The 14,099-nt window shown below is 63.6% G+C and overlaps 1 protein-coding gene across 10 annotated transcripts in view; it reads right to left on the bottom strand.

Moving 5' to 3' along the window:
- MACF1 (microtubule actin crosslinking factor 1) overlaps positions 1-14,099 on the bottom strand; it is a 139,762-nt gene that overhangs the window by 122,120 nt on the left and 3,543 nt on the right. The window contains exon 1 of one of the 10 annotated variants that reach the window (XM_032132026.1): positions 10,195-10,355. The exons of 8 other annotated variants lie outside the window; for them this stretch is intronic. In XM_032132026.1, the coding sequence (XP_031987917.1) occupies positions 10,195-10,288 (94 nt within the window). In that variant the 5' untranslated portion in view covers positions 10,289-10,355. Of the gene's footprint in view, positions 1-625; positions 756-10,194; positions 10,356-14,099 lie in introns of those variants that run through there. One more of the 10 variants, XM_032132029.1, reaches the window with a different exon arrangement.

Raw genomic sequence — 14,099 nt, 5'->3', positions numbered from 1 at the left:
AGGGGGAGAAAAAGCATTCTCAGAGCAGCAGGTAAGCCGAGCTGCTCTCCCACAGCCCGGGCTCGCTGCCTGTGACAGCGGGACAACGGGTGCCTGCCTCCAGCCACCTGCCAGGGGCCAGCCCGGCATGATCAGGTGTCCCAGCTGGCTCTCCAGGGACAGCCCGCGAGACAGGAGAGGGCACAGCACTGGGAAAGAGCTTTAGAAAGAAGGGAAGTGGGAAAGCAGCAATCTGCACCCGCAGCGAAAACACCCTCGGCAGAGCAGGGTCAGCCCCCACGCCGTGGCAACAGCAGCCCACTCTCCCTCTGAGCAGGAATTGGAGCTCAATTCCTCTCCCAGTTGTTACTGAAGCAGCTTCCCCGGGCTCCCTGCGCTGCTCCCAGGGCTGGGCCGGCCGCTGCCCCAGCGCTCCCTTTGTGCCCAGCTCCAAATCCAAGGAGAGGACAAAAGAGGGAAGTGAAGCGGAGCCCTGGAAGCACCACCCCTTCCCGGCTGCCTCCCCGGGCAGCTCCTGGCCGTGCCGGGAGCGCTCGATCCGCCTCGATCGGCGATCGATGACAGATGGTGGGACCCAGCTGGAGCCGGAGCGGCTCAGCCTCTCCCCGCGCTGGGTCACAAATACCTCTCAGCGTGCCGAGCCCATCCAGGAACTTCTTGTACTTCTCCAGGTTCATTTTGCAGCCGGACCCACCACCAGCTCCTCAGCTGGGCGGCATCGGGGCACCCACAAGCTCCGGCCACTGTCCCCGGCTCAGCATTCCCGCTGGACTCCTCTGAGTCGCCCTTTGACCACTGGCAGTGTTTCCTTATTTGATGAAGCACATGAAAGCCTCCCAGGGCTGAGGCCACCCCCCTTTTTGCAAATGAGCCCAGCAACTGCCCCACACCACCAGGGCCCCCTCCCCACCCCCGGCATCCCTCATCCCACCCCTCCACGCTGGAGGATTCAGGGATTGGATGTCCTGGGGATATTTCCAGCAGGGAGCATGGTGAAGGGAATTGGGAGGGGAAGGAAAAAACCCAATGGGATTTAAGGCTGGCAGGCAGGAGACGAGGAAAACGCAGGCAGTGGGCAAGTGGGTCCCACTCCTTGTGGGAAAAGCCACCCTGGCCAACAGTCTGGGAGAAGCCACCAGAAAAGTGCCATAAAATGCTGGAAAAATGGGCCAGGTGAGACCCAGGAGCAGATGGGGAGCAGATCCCTCCTGTCTCTGCCCCCGACACCCACCACATGTTCACCTGGCCCTGGCTGCAAGGCGCTCGCAAAGCTGAAAAGGAGATTTACTGGTTTTAAAGGAATTTTTGGCAGCAGGAACCAGCCCAGAGTGATCCAAGGGGATCCGAGCGCCTGACCCGCTCATTGCTGCCCTTCAGCAGGGCTGGTGTCCACCAGGCAGGGAGCAGGACTTCTGTTAAATCAAATAATAAAACCAATAATGATAATGATAATATCACTGTCAGCAGTGTTGAAATGTCCTGTCACAGAGGTAGATCCTGCTGTCGCCATTCCCTCTCTGGAAAGATCCCAGCAGATTGAGCAAGACCCACCACACGGTGCAGGATCATCCTGCCTGAGCTCCCACACGGCATCCGAGCTTTGCCAGAGGAAGAGGAGAGAGAGAAATAGAGCGAGGATGTGCTGCAGGAGCCAAATCTGCCCCCAAAAACCAGGGGGGAAGCTCCCTGGAAGTCAGGGGAGCGAGGAGATTCCCCTCATCCATGAATCCCTGGCTCCTTCACCATGTGTTGAGGAGCCTCCCCAGAGCAACCCCCATCCCACAGCGACATTATCCATAAAATATTCATAAAACCAGAACACTCGTGGAAGCAGCCCCGTGTCCACCTCCTCCGCAGCTCCGGGACAGACGGACACTTCTCCAGGGACAGACACACACTGAGGGTATCGCTTTGCATGGTGAGCAGAGCAAGCCCAGCAGGCCAGTTGCTGCTTGTGCCCCTGACAGCTGGGAACCAGGGAGCCAAAAATCCCTCTGGGAGCTCCGGGTTGGGGAAGGAAGCAGGTGGTGAGGTGCCTCCTCCACACTCGGGGTGCCCCAGGACGCTCTGCACCCCTCTGAGCTCCGGTGGGGTGGAGGTGACATCCGTTCATCCCAGCACGGAGCTGATCCAAGAGCTGATCCAACCACCAGGGAAGTGGCCACAGGAAGAGCCTGGATCCAGGGCTGGAGCTGGAGGTGCTGGCTGCATCCCTGGCATCATGGGGCCATTCCCAGCCATCCCCCCATGCCCGCCGGCAGCGCCGGCAGCAGAACGAAGTTGTTGCGAGAAGCCAAGTTGTCATCACTAAAAATAGCACAATGGAATTTTCCTCTAAAGGAAGACAAAAAGAAACAGGGGAAACAAAAAAAAGTCCTGATTCTTCCTGACAAAGGGGCTGTGAGAAGGAAGGGTGGGAACAGCCCCACGGAGGGGGCACGAGGGCACATCGGGTCCTTGCCTTCCAACAGCCCCAAACAGGCACGGAGAGCTGAGCCCATCATGGGGGGACAGCGAAATCCCACCTTATTTATCTCCATCCTCCCCTTCCCAGCAAAGGGGTGAGACCAGATCCCATCAGGATGGCCACTGGACACGGCAAGCAGGGAGCTGCTCCAAAATTACAGCAGCAGGAGCAGGAGAGAGATGCAGGGAAGAGAGCCCAGAACCCACCGGGCAGCCCCCGAACCCTGCCTGGATGGGGAGAAGGGCTCTTCCCTCCTCCTGTCCCGAGGGGGTTAATGGGAAGGGGGTCTGGCGCCACCAGATCCCATCCCCAAGCATCCCAGTTCCCTCTCCCCTCTGCCGGGAACGCCAGGAATTCCTGGAGGAGGGAAGGATCGCTCCAGCTGGCTCGATCATATTGAGAATGGGGCGGGAGGGGGGGGGGAGTCAGGGGAGCCCCCAGCTCCCGCGGCGGCCACCGCGCATCCAGGAATCCCAGATCTCCCAGCACGGCAACTGCCCTCGCAGCAGGAACGAGAGGCATCCCAAACAGCCGGCCAGGATGAAATATCTCCACGGGCAGCAGCGTCTGGAGGCGCCCGCACGGAAACCTCCCGTGCCACCCACGGCTGTCCCCAGCGCTGTCACCCCGGAGGTTGGGGCCGTGCTGGGAGACCCCACCAGCCCCGGGAGTGGGGATGGGGCTGTTCCAGCCACGCTGAGGATGCTGCCAGAGCCAGGGAATGGGGGTGTGATCCAAGGCACGCCTGGGGTGCGGGGTGGATTTATTTCGGGAGAGCCTTAAGGCTGCACCGTCACCGCCCTGGCGAGCCCCCAGCGGGGTCACAGGGATGGCCAGGGCCACACCGGCTGTCCCCAACATCACCGTGTCAACTGAACGTGCCTGCAGCAGAGGGGTGGTGCGGGGGCACTAATTAACTAATGCTCATTAGCTGGCGGGACAGCACGGGACCATCAGGTTGGGAAAGCATCCCGGCCCCGCTCTGTGGGGAGAGGAGTCGCTCCCACAGGATAGTTTTGAGTTTTACCAGGAGCAAAAGTGCCCAAGGTCACCTGGAATCTCTCAGCCAAAGGAGCCCTTGTATACAGTTTCCTGCAGGGAAAAATAAGCTGCTGGCAGAAGCATTTCTGTAGGGCCACAACGGGCCTGAGTACAATTCATAAAAACCAAGATGAGTCCCAGCCTGATGGGACACAACCAGAAGTCAGCACAAAAATCCCACCGGGATCAAGGCAGGAGTGGGGTGGATGGCTGGGGGCAGCAAGGGCAGAGCAAGGGATTTGGAGAAGGAGCTGGTTTCAATCCCAGCCGTGCCAGGATTACACCCCCAACCTAGGCAGGGGTCCCAGCAGAGCTGGAGGAAGGGGAAAAGGCTCCCAGCAGAGCTCAAGGTGGGCAAAACAGAAGCTGGGAGAGAACACAGCCCACGCAGGTGCCGCAGAGGTGCAAAACACAGCACTCATCACCTGTGGGAGGCTGGAAGAGCTTCCCCAGCATCATTAAAAAACGCTCATCCGAGCAGGGGAGGGCAGGTGGGGCAGGTGGCTGCCGGCACGCTCGGGCTCTCCGGAGGGAAACAGGGCTCAGCAGGAAATGAAAGATGGAAATGCAGGCATGTCACGCACAGGAAAACAACCGAATAAACACGATTGTGGCCTCGCAGCGCCCGGAGCTCGCTGGCTCAGAGCGCCGGTAAACAGGGGGTGACAAAGGGACACTCCAGGCAGGGCGAGGCCACGGCTGCAGGGACCGGGCACAGGCACGAGCCCTGCACACAGACCTGTCCCACCTCTGCCAGGCTGTGCCCCGGGGGGTGACAGGGAGCTGCAGCCCGTCCTGCCGGGATCAGCATCCTGCTTCTCACCCGGAATCTCCCAACCCATCTCGCCCAACAGCCCTCCCCACTTCCCCCCTCCCTCTTCCAGGAATCTCTGGGTTTATCTGACCCACAAGCAGGACGCACATCTCAGATCACATCCCAGCACTCGTTTTACCGTGTCCACAGCCAAACACACACCAAATCTGATCACTCAGCCTCCCGCCCCGCCACACATCCCTGTGGGAAGCTGGCACTGGAGGATCCCCCTCCCCGGCCCCCTCGAGCCGGGTGAGATCCATCCAGACACACAAAACCCCACGACATGAGCTTGGAAGTGAAACTTCCCAGCTTATTAACACAAGCATCCTCCGTGCAGGGAATTTCCTTGGCGGTTTCCCTCTCCAAGCTGGAGGCTGTTTCAACACCCCCAGACCCGGCAGCGGGCCCAGACCCCCCAGAGGTTAAATCTGAGAGGTTAAATCTGGAGTTTCCCAGGAGAAAGAGCATCTGGAAAGAGAGGGAGATCTCAGGGACAGCATCCAGCCACGCATGAGGGGTGTTCTCCTCACCGTGCCGGGGAGATCAGCTCCCTGCCTCCACCCCTGCTCCCCCACCACCTCCCAGCACCGGCTCTGCTGGTTCCCACCCCACCCGCAGCCTCCGATGGGATGGGATGGAAAAGGTGTGAGCAATCCGGGGTGCGGAGAGGAGCTGGTTTGCTGGTCCTGCCCATGGACCTGGGAGGGTTCACCCAGTGCCGGGGGGCACAGCGCGGGTGTCCAGCCCCAGCAATCAGGGCTCCCGCTGTGTCCCCGCTGCCGGCCCCATCCCAGGTGTGCCAGCACCCCTGCACTGCCTCTCCCCAGGGCAGGGATTGCCTCACCTGCCTGGAAAACTCAGCTGGTGTTGCTAAGATCCGGCCACAGCACGGAGTTTCCACGGCAGCACCGCCCTGGGCACGGCTGAGCCACGGAGAGCGCTGGGAAGGGCTGGATTATTGGAGCTCAGGGTCCCTTCCAGGGCTTCCCTGCGCTGCTTCCCAGCTGCTCCGTGCATCTTCCCACCACCCCACGCCTGTCCCGGCCCTGCTGCTCCAGCTGGCAGCGAAACACTGCCCCGTGCAGGAACCAGCCAGGCTGAGCCCACGGCCCGGGAAGGGCTCACAGCCCCTCTGTGCAGGAGGATGGAGCTGTATCCAGAGATCCCAGTATGGACCAGCTCCTTCACGCCCACCCCGAGCTCCAGCACAGCCTCTCCCAGCACCGGGACAGGAGGAACTGGAACCTGCAGCGCCCTGCTGCTCCCACAGCCTGGATCTATCCATTTCAGACCTATAAAAAAGGCACTTATCACCCGGGTATTCAAACAATGGTGCTAAGACACTTTACATTTAAATAAAACCTCTTGTTTTACTTCCTTCTGGGAGGTTCCTTGCCACTGGCATCAGCCACGTTATGTCCAGAGCAGTCTAAACTTAGCTGACACAAGCGAGACGAGCCTGGAAAGGAGGTTGGCTGGGACCCAGCAGACGGAGGTCAAAGACTCCGGTCTCGCCCTGGAGCATGAGCCGGGAAGGAAAAAGCTCCACGGGAATGCAGCGCTGAGGAGAGCAAGGAGAGAACAACCCCAGCCCTTTCCAAAGGCTCTGAGAGGAGATCAAAGCCATCCGGCACAGCCCCGCACACCCGCGGGTCACGTCCCGGTGACGGTGCCAGCGAGGTACCGCGGCTGCGGCCACCTTGCACCCACCCCCTGCTCTCCCAGGGGATTTTCTCTCTGGACCAGAAGCACATGGAAAGGAGGAGAAGCAGCCAACAGCCCCAGGAGCTGCGAGAGCAGGGCTCAGCCACGGTTCTGGTTCATCAGCAGGGCACCAGGACAACGCCGGCCGTGGCTTCCGCTGATTGCGGGGATGCCGGCGGGATGGGGGGAGGCAATCCCAGCCCGGGAGGCACCGCTGAGCCTTGGGATGGGGATGACTCCACTGCCAAGGCTGCAGAGAGAGGCCGGGCTGGGTGGGGAGGATCCTGTCACCTGCAATGCCACCAGCCCCGTTTCCCCGCTGGCCACAACAAACACGAGCAGAACAGCTCTGAGCACTGGGGCTCTGCCTCGGACACCCAGGGCTGCCCCAGGCTCCTGCCACCTCCTTGAGCCCCCCTTTGCCTCTGGTCCACCCCCTATGCCAGAGCAACCAATGACTCCCACATGTATCCCCCCAAAAAATCCATGTTATTCACCCAATGATGGAAAATCCCGTGGCTCCCAGCCCAGCTTCCCCCACGTTTGCTCAAGCCAGGGACTCTCCACTCCAAAAGTGGAACTTGGCCAACCCTCCTCCCGAGGGATGAAGGGGAAGAAGGGCTTCCTCTCCCCCAGCGAGGAGTCACCACCACGCCGCCAGCCCCAGCAGAGCTCTCACAGGCCACAGAGGCCTCGTGCAGCCCACTCAGCACCACCCAGGAGCGACGTTTGTCCTCGTGGGATGGATCTCCCAGCAATCCCTTGCATCAGGAGGCGGCTGCACGCTGGGAGAGCTGCTCGGCTCAAGGAACAAGGCCCCTCCAAGTCCCCAGACACCCCCAGTAGCATTTATTGCGGCACAACAGCAGCCACAAGTGGAAAAAAGGAGATTCTTCAGAGCTGGGCATGGCCAGGAATGCCATGTACCACCAGGAAGGCTCCAGTCCCAACTGGGAATGAACCCTGGCTGATTTATACAAGGGTCCTCCACCTCTCCTGCCTGCCCCAGGGTCTCCTCCAGGCCCTGGGAGGTTGTTCCCTCCCTAACTGGAGCCAGGTTACTCAGACAAGGTGACAAACCACCTTGTGCTGTCCCAGTCCAAACAAGCCAGGCCACATGCTGGGCACCAGGGAGCAGGCAGAGACGGCGTCAGGAGCGGGCAAAACCTTCCTGGATGCCACAGCTCCAGGTTTTCTACCCCCAACGCGAAAAAACCTCCAGTTAATTATGAAAAAGAAAGGATTTCACCAGGATTGATTAGTTAATGTTTACAGTGCTGGGAGCAGGGGAAGCATGACCTGAGTTCTGAGCTTGGCAGAGCTGCCGGCACCCTTGCGCTGCCAGACATCCCAGGGCTGCTCAGCACAGGGCCACGAGCCGGCTCCTGCTTCCCATGGGCTGCCTCCTGATTTTCCAAGGGGACAGTGAGGGTCAGCACCCCCCAAAACACACTGGGAAGTTGCCATGGGAATGGAGAGCGGCCTCAGCTGCTGGGCCCCGCTCAGGGTGGCAGAGTCAGGCTCCCCTTCCTGCCCAGACCCCAAAAGAGAGGAGCCCACAAAAAGCTCCGCCATCACCCCCCACCTCAGTGCCGTCATTCCCACCGGGATCCGCGGCAGCAGGTCCCAGCATGTGCTGCGGCACCGTGATCCAGGCACGAGGCAAGAGGGGCTGGAAACCGCCCCGTGGCCGGCTCCCCGCAGGGAACTGGCCTGCTGGCTTCCAACTGGGCCAGACTGGTGAAGGTCATGGCATTGAGGACCTCCTGCTGCAGGTGTGGGGCTCTTCCCAGACAGGACAACCCCGAGAACACCAACAGCTGAAGGAAGTGAGAGAGCCAGGGAAGCGCTGAGGCAGCACCGGAGTCACCACCCCCAAAATCCCCACTTTTAGCCCCATCCTCTGGTTCAAGCCACCCAGCACAGCAGGTGGGTGCCCCCGCAGCGCTGATGCAAACGTCCTCCCCCGGGATCGGGAGCATCCCGGCGAGCCCCGGCGCCGCAGCGCTGCGGCACAGCTCCCCGGCACCCCGCTGCCAAGGGTGGGTGTTCTCAGAAAGAAAAGAATCACGGGGATCTGCCAGCTGGATCACTCCTGCTCACCAGGGAAAACCAGGACTCGCAGCTCCGGGACCCTTCCCGTGCCACCACTCTCCTCGTCTCCAGACCCGTCGCAGCTCGTGCAACAGCAGAGGCCTCGCTGCTCAAATTGGGATTTTTTAGGGTGTTTAGCAGTGCTGTCTAAAAGAAATGCATTTGCAATCCCCGCTCTGGCAGTGCCAAGTGTCCTCCTTGCCCTCTTCTTGCCCTCCTTGCAGCCAGTCCTGGATGTAGCAGGTCAGGGGTGGCCACCACAAGCCGGCCGCCAACGCCACGGGTCTCACCCCCACTCGGCCCTCAGCAGTCACATTTCAGTGAAAACTCTCCTTTTTTGCAGGATTAAGAGGGGGAGGGGATGAGCCAGTGGAAAACTTGTTCTGGACAGGAAAAACCAAACGGTTCACGGGAGCTGCAGTAGGGGATAACAGGGAAGAGACAACACAGCCTCCAACTCGGAGCCAAACAACCCCAAGTGGGGCTCCCACTCAGCCCTTGCAGCGTTGCTGGCATGCCCCAGGAGGGGTGGGGAGCTGGGAAGGGGTCAAAGGCAAAGGGAAGCTTTTCTGGAGCATAAACACTCATTTCCCCTACACCACAAACAAGCTCCAACAACACCCAGCAGGCTATTTCCAAGTTAGCACCACCTTCCTAACACATCCCAGCTCAAAAATCAGGTATTCCCTAGAAAAACTCCTTCCCGGAAGGAGCCAATTGCTCATGGAAGGCACCAACACCCAGAGCACGGAGCGGGCAAAGGGAGCCCAAGGTGCCAGGGGTGCTCCAGCTGGACCAAGTGTGCTACAGGCCCTGGAATTCCCATTTCTTGTTCGGAACGAAGCAAACAGCAGCTCCTTCCACGCCAGCACTGGCACCCGCGTCTCCACGCTGAACCCAGCTACATCAAAGCAGCTTTTCAGTAATAAAAAAGTTTGCTGGGTACTTGGACAAGCCCAAGTCACGTTACCCAGCGCCTTTCCAAGGCGCCCGACGAGGTTTTATGCCCTGCTCCCTGCGGAGGCTGCGCGTCTCTCCCACCTCTGGGATGTTTGAGTGGCACCCCCTGGATCAGGGAGCCAGGGAATCCATTATTCCAGGCAGAAAGGAAAAGGAAACAGGCGCTGCGAGCGCCTGGCTCCTCTCAGCCCGGCCATTCGCATTTTAAAGAGACTTGGCTGCTAAACTTATCAAACGGAGCACTGGGAGCCCTGTGGGGCTGGAATCTGGGCTCCAGGACAAGCCTAGCGCTGCAGCGGGGAGGAGGAAAGAAAAATAATAATAACAAGCAGAAGAATGGGAACGCACACAGCTGCCGGGGATGAGCCGCTGACATCAAAACTGCACACTCACTGCCGGTACCGGCACCGGCCTCAGCAGCACCTTGGCCCCTCATCCCTGCCCGGCTGCGGCTCGGGGAGCGACCCCGGTGGCGTGGGGGGGCTGTGGGGACACGGATGCGCCCCCACAGCCCTTGTGCCACCGCGGGTGAGGGCACAGGGGTGACGGATGTCGTGCTGCTCCGAGCGGCGGGGTGCCCGGGCGGGATGCTGGGCACCCCACGGAAGGGACGCAGGGACCCCAAAACTCTGGGAAAGCCAGGCGGGGGGCGTGGGAAACTCACGCAGGGAGCCCACGCAGGAACCCCAGACACCCCACGCTGGGGACAGCAGCGGCGCTCATCCCTCGGGCACCCCACGCAGGGACGCGGAGCCCACGGGCAGCCCACGCAGGAGACGCGGCACCCAGGAACCCCATGCAGGGACGCTGCGTCCCCAGACAGCCCACGCAGGAACCCCACGCAGGGGGACACCTGGGACTCTCGGACGCTGCCCCCACGCTGGGGACACTCGGACCAGGACACCGAGGATGCTGCCCCCGAGCATCCCACCCCGCAGCGCGCCCGGGGCCGCCTCCAGCGCTCCGGCCGTGGGCACCGAGAAAACACCGGGAAGGCACCGGAAAGGCTCCGGGAAGACTCCGGGAAGGCTCCGGGACGGCGCCGGCTGAGCCCAGCGGGGCGGCCCCGGCGCGCTCCAGGCCCGGCCGCGGGCCCCGGCGGGCGCGGTACCTTTGTAGCGCTCCAGCACGTCCTCGTAGGCCTGCACGAACTCCTTCTCCTGGCTGCGGTTGGCCGGGAGCAGCCCCGGCACGTACCCGGCCATGGCGGCCTTTGTGCCCGGGCTGGGCGCAGCTGCCGGCGGCGCGGCCAGGGCCCGTCTGTGCCGGGGCCGCTTCCGCCGCGCCGCGCCCGGGACCGGCCCGCCCCGGGGCCCGCCCAGCGCCACCGGGACCGCCCAGTGCCACCGGGACCCGCCCATCGCCACCTGGACCGCCCAGAGACAGCAGGACCCGCCCATCGCCACCGGGACCCGCCCAGAGCTACCGGGACCGCCCATCGCCACCGGGACCCGCCCAGAGCCACCGAGACCCGCCCAGAGCCACCGGGACCCGCCCAGAGCCACCAGGACCCGCCCATCGCCACCTGGACCGCCCAGAGACAGCAGGACCCGCCCATCGCCACCGGGACCCGCCCAGAGCCACCGGGACCGCCCATCGCCACCGGGACCCGCCCAGAGCCACCGAGACCCGCCCAGAGCCACCAGGACCCGCCCAGAGCCACCAGGACCCGCCCAGAGACACCGGGACCGCCCAGAGACACCGGGATCCGCCCAGAGACACCGGGATCCGCCCAGAGACACCAGGACCCGCCCAGAGCCACGGGGACCCGCCCACAGACACGGGACACGCCCCCGGGGCACGCCCATTGTCCAGGGACACGCCCACCGAGGGGACACGCCCTGGGGTCGTACTCACCGACAGGGAGACGCCCCCAGACCCACCCGTGGCCCTCGGGATCCGCCCACGGGTGGGGACACGCCCATGGGTGGGGACACGCCCCTGATGGGGACACGCCCATGGGTGGGGACACGCCCCTGATGGGGACACGCCCATGGGTGGGGACACGCCCATGGGTGGGGACACGCCCATGGATGGGACACGCCCCTGATGGGGACACGCCCATGGATGGGACACGCCCATGGATGGGACACGCCCCTGGACACGCCCATGATGGGGACACGCCCAGAGCCCGCCTGATTCGGTGGCCCCGCCCATCGGGCCGCGTTTGCTCCGCCCCCTGCTGCGGCCACACCCCGAGGAGGCCCCGCCCCCCGGAGCGCGCCCCGGCCCCGCCGCGACCTCTCGCGGCCACTCGGGGCAACACCGGGCGGGAGGGGCGGGGGGACACGGGGGGACACGGGGGGACACGGGGGGGACACCGGAGGGGACACCGGGGGGGACACCGGGGGGGACAGCGGGGGGACACCGGGGTGACACGGGGGGGACACCGGAGGGGACACCGGGGGGGACAGCGGGGGGACACCGGGGTGACACGGGGGTGACACAGGGGGTGACACCGGGTGTGACAACGGGTGTGACAACGGGGGTGACACCGGGGGGGACACCGGGGTGACACTGGGGGGACAACGGGGGTGACACCAGGGGGACACCGAGGGGGGCCACGGGGGGGGGACACTGGGGGGACACAGGGGGGATACGGGGGGGACACGGAGGGACACCGGAGGTGACACCGGGGTGACACGGGGGGGACACCGCCGTGACACAGGGGGTGACACCGGGGGGGACAATGGGTAGCACCGGGGTGACAATGGGTGTCATACCGGGAACGACACCAGGGGGTGACACTGGGAGTGACATCGTGGATAACACCGGGGAGTGACTGACACAGACAGTGACACCAGGGGGTGACACCGAGGGGTGACAGCGGCACTGACACCAGGGGTGACACCTTGGGAGGGGGGGAGCGACCCTGCTCGGCAGGGCCACGTGTGATGCCGTGACCTCCCAGTGCCATGCTGTCACCCAGAGACCCCCAGTGCATCCCAGTGAGCCCAGGGAGTTCATCCCAGTAGATCCCAGTAGATCCCAGTGCATCCCATCACATCCCAGTAGATCCCAGTGCACCACCTCAGCTGCCCCAAGGACAGGGGTCCTGCTGCTCCCCCCCCCCTGCTTCCAGCATGGGAGAGACTGGGGGGGCTGCCAGGCCCGTGGGCATCCCCCGGGCTGGGATCCTGGCTGGAAGCTCTGACCAGGGAGGACCAGACCCCCGGGACTGCCTGGAGGGGCTGGGGGGGAATGGGGGGCCCTCAGCATCACCTGGTGAGCAATGGGCAGGAAAAAGGGGACCCTGAGACTCATCTGGGGGACTTCGGAGGGGATGGAAAGACCCCACCAAGGGGAGCAGTGGGGCAGAGCCAAACGGGGAAATGGGGGTTCAGAGCCGAACCTGCCTGGCACCCCCATATCCCCAGAAACCCCACTCAGCCCCCCCCCCCCCCCCCCCCCCAAATCCCAGCCGAGCTGACGGAGCAAAACCTCCCATGGAAACTGCCCTTCCAGGGGCACGAGGGTGGCTGTCCCCAGGCCAGGGGACACCCCAGTCCCCCCAGCACCCACGCAGCCCCCGCTGACCCCACAGGCCACCCCCTCGCCGCGACCCCCGCCGGACCCAGCCCCTCTCCGCTGGGGCAAATCCCGGCCGTTTTTTTGGCCATCTCAAGATGTTGCTTTTTCACCCCGATGCGCCGTTCCCATGGCAACTGGAGGGCCCGGCTGGGTAACCATGGCAACGAGAAAAGCCCCATCCCGCTCAGGCAAACACCCTGTGTGTCCCCACTGTCACCCAGGGACCCCCGAGCCCCCTCGGGGGGGAGTGGCTGTACCCCAAATCTCTCCGGGGAATGAAGAGGGACCACGGGCAGCACCCCCATCTTCCTCCTCCTCCTCCTCCTCCCGCAGCCCCCGGCCTGGGGTGGGGTTACACAAATCACTCCCCTCACCCCGGCTTTGGAGGCATCTCCCTTTCAGCGTGGCGCCTTAATTAGGAAAAGTAATTAACGTGGCACAGAGCGCCCGTGCCCGGCTGCATCCCCGGCAGAGCCTCCATGGGGAGGAGGGATTCGATTGCGGCGACCTCGTGGCAGGGCCTTTGTGCCCAGCGGTGCCAGGGCCGGGCAGGCATCCTCAGCGGAGCATCCCACTGGGAATGGCCAGAGAATCCCCCGGGAACGACCACAGGGGTGCAGCCCCCCCGGCTGTGCCCACGGAGCCGCCCCGCACGGAGCCCTGCAGAGGTGCCCGCTCTCACCACATCCCTCTGACCCAAAAACGCGTTCCCAGGCAAAGGGAAATTTGTGCCGGCCAGCTGGCACGCCGCGATTCCTCCCCGGGCAGCGGGAATGCTGCTCGGAACCTGCCCCGGCCCCGCGAGCCGGCGGCTCTGCTGCTCCCAAGGCAGCGGAGAACAAGGGGGTTTGTTCCCATGTCCCCGAGGATGAAGCACAGCTCCCTCCCGCAGCCAGCGCTGGCTCTGCCAGCGGCGCGGGTGACGCGCCCGGGTGACAAAGGACTCCCAGGAACCTTTTCAAAGAGCCCTTGGAAAGCCCCCGCGACGCCTCGTCCATCACCCCTGTCCGCTCACCCCTGGCACCCCGGAGTCCCCCCCGCCCCAGCAGCGCCCCAGCACAGCCCTGGCAGCACCGGGTGCAAACGGATTTAGGATGAAAGAGCTCTTTTTTCCCCCAAAAGCGGCACCCCCCGCCCACCCTCACCCTCTGCCAAGCGCCTGGAGTGAGACAGAGCAAGGCAGGGCCAAGGGTCGGACTCTGACCCTCCACGTCCTGCTCTCCCCTCCCCTCCCAGCGCTGCTTTCCAAGGAGATGCCAGAAAAGCAGGGAACGGCTCCAGAGCTGCCTGGGGACCTGGGCCAGCGTGTCCCAGCCCCCCGCAAAGCCCTCCCTGGGCACGGCTGTGCCCTCCTTTCCTTGGATCTGATGGCCAGAAGGGATGCAGAGACTGCTGGGCCCCATGGACAGTGAGGGGCAAGAGCCCCCCAGATCCCTGTGTCCCCCCAAAACCACTGAGGTCACTGAGGTGCCACTCCTGTGTCAC

This window comes from Corvus moneduloides, chromosome 23 (assembly GCF_009650955.1).
Source record: "Corvus moneduloides isolate bCorMon1 chromosome 23, bCorMon1.pri, whole genome shotgun sequence".
Classification (NCBI taxonomy): domain Eukaryota; kingdom Metazoa; phylum Chordata; class Aves; order Passeriformes; family Corvidae; genus Corvus; species Corvus moneduloides.
This window is presented reverse-complemented; position numbering and strand designations above follow the sequence as displayed.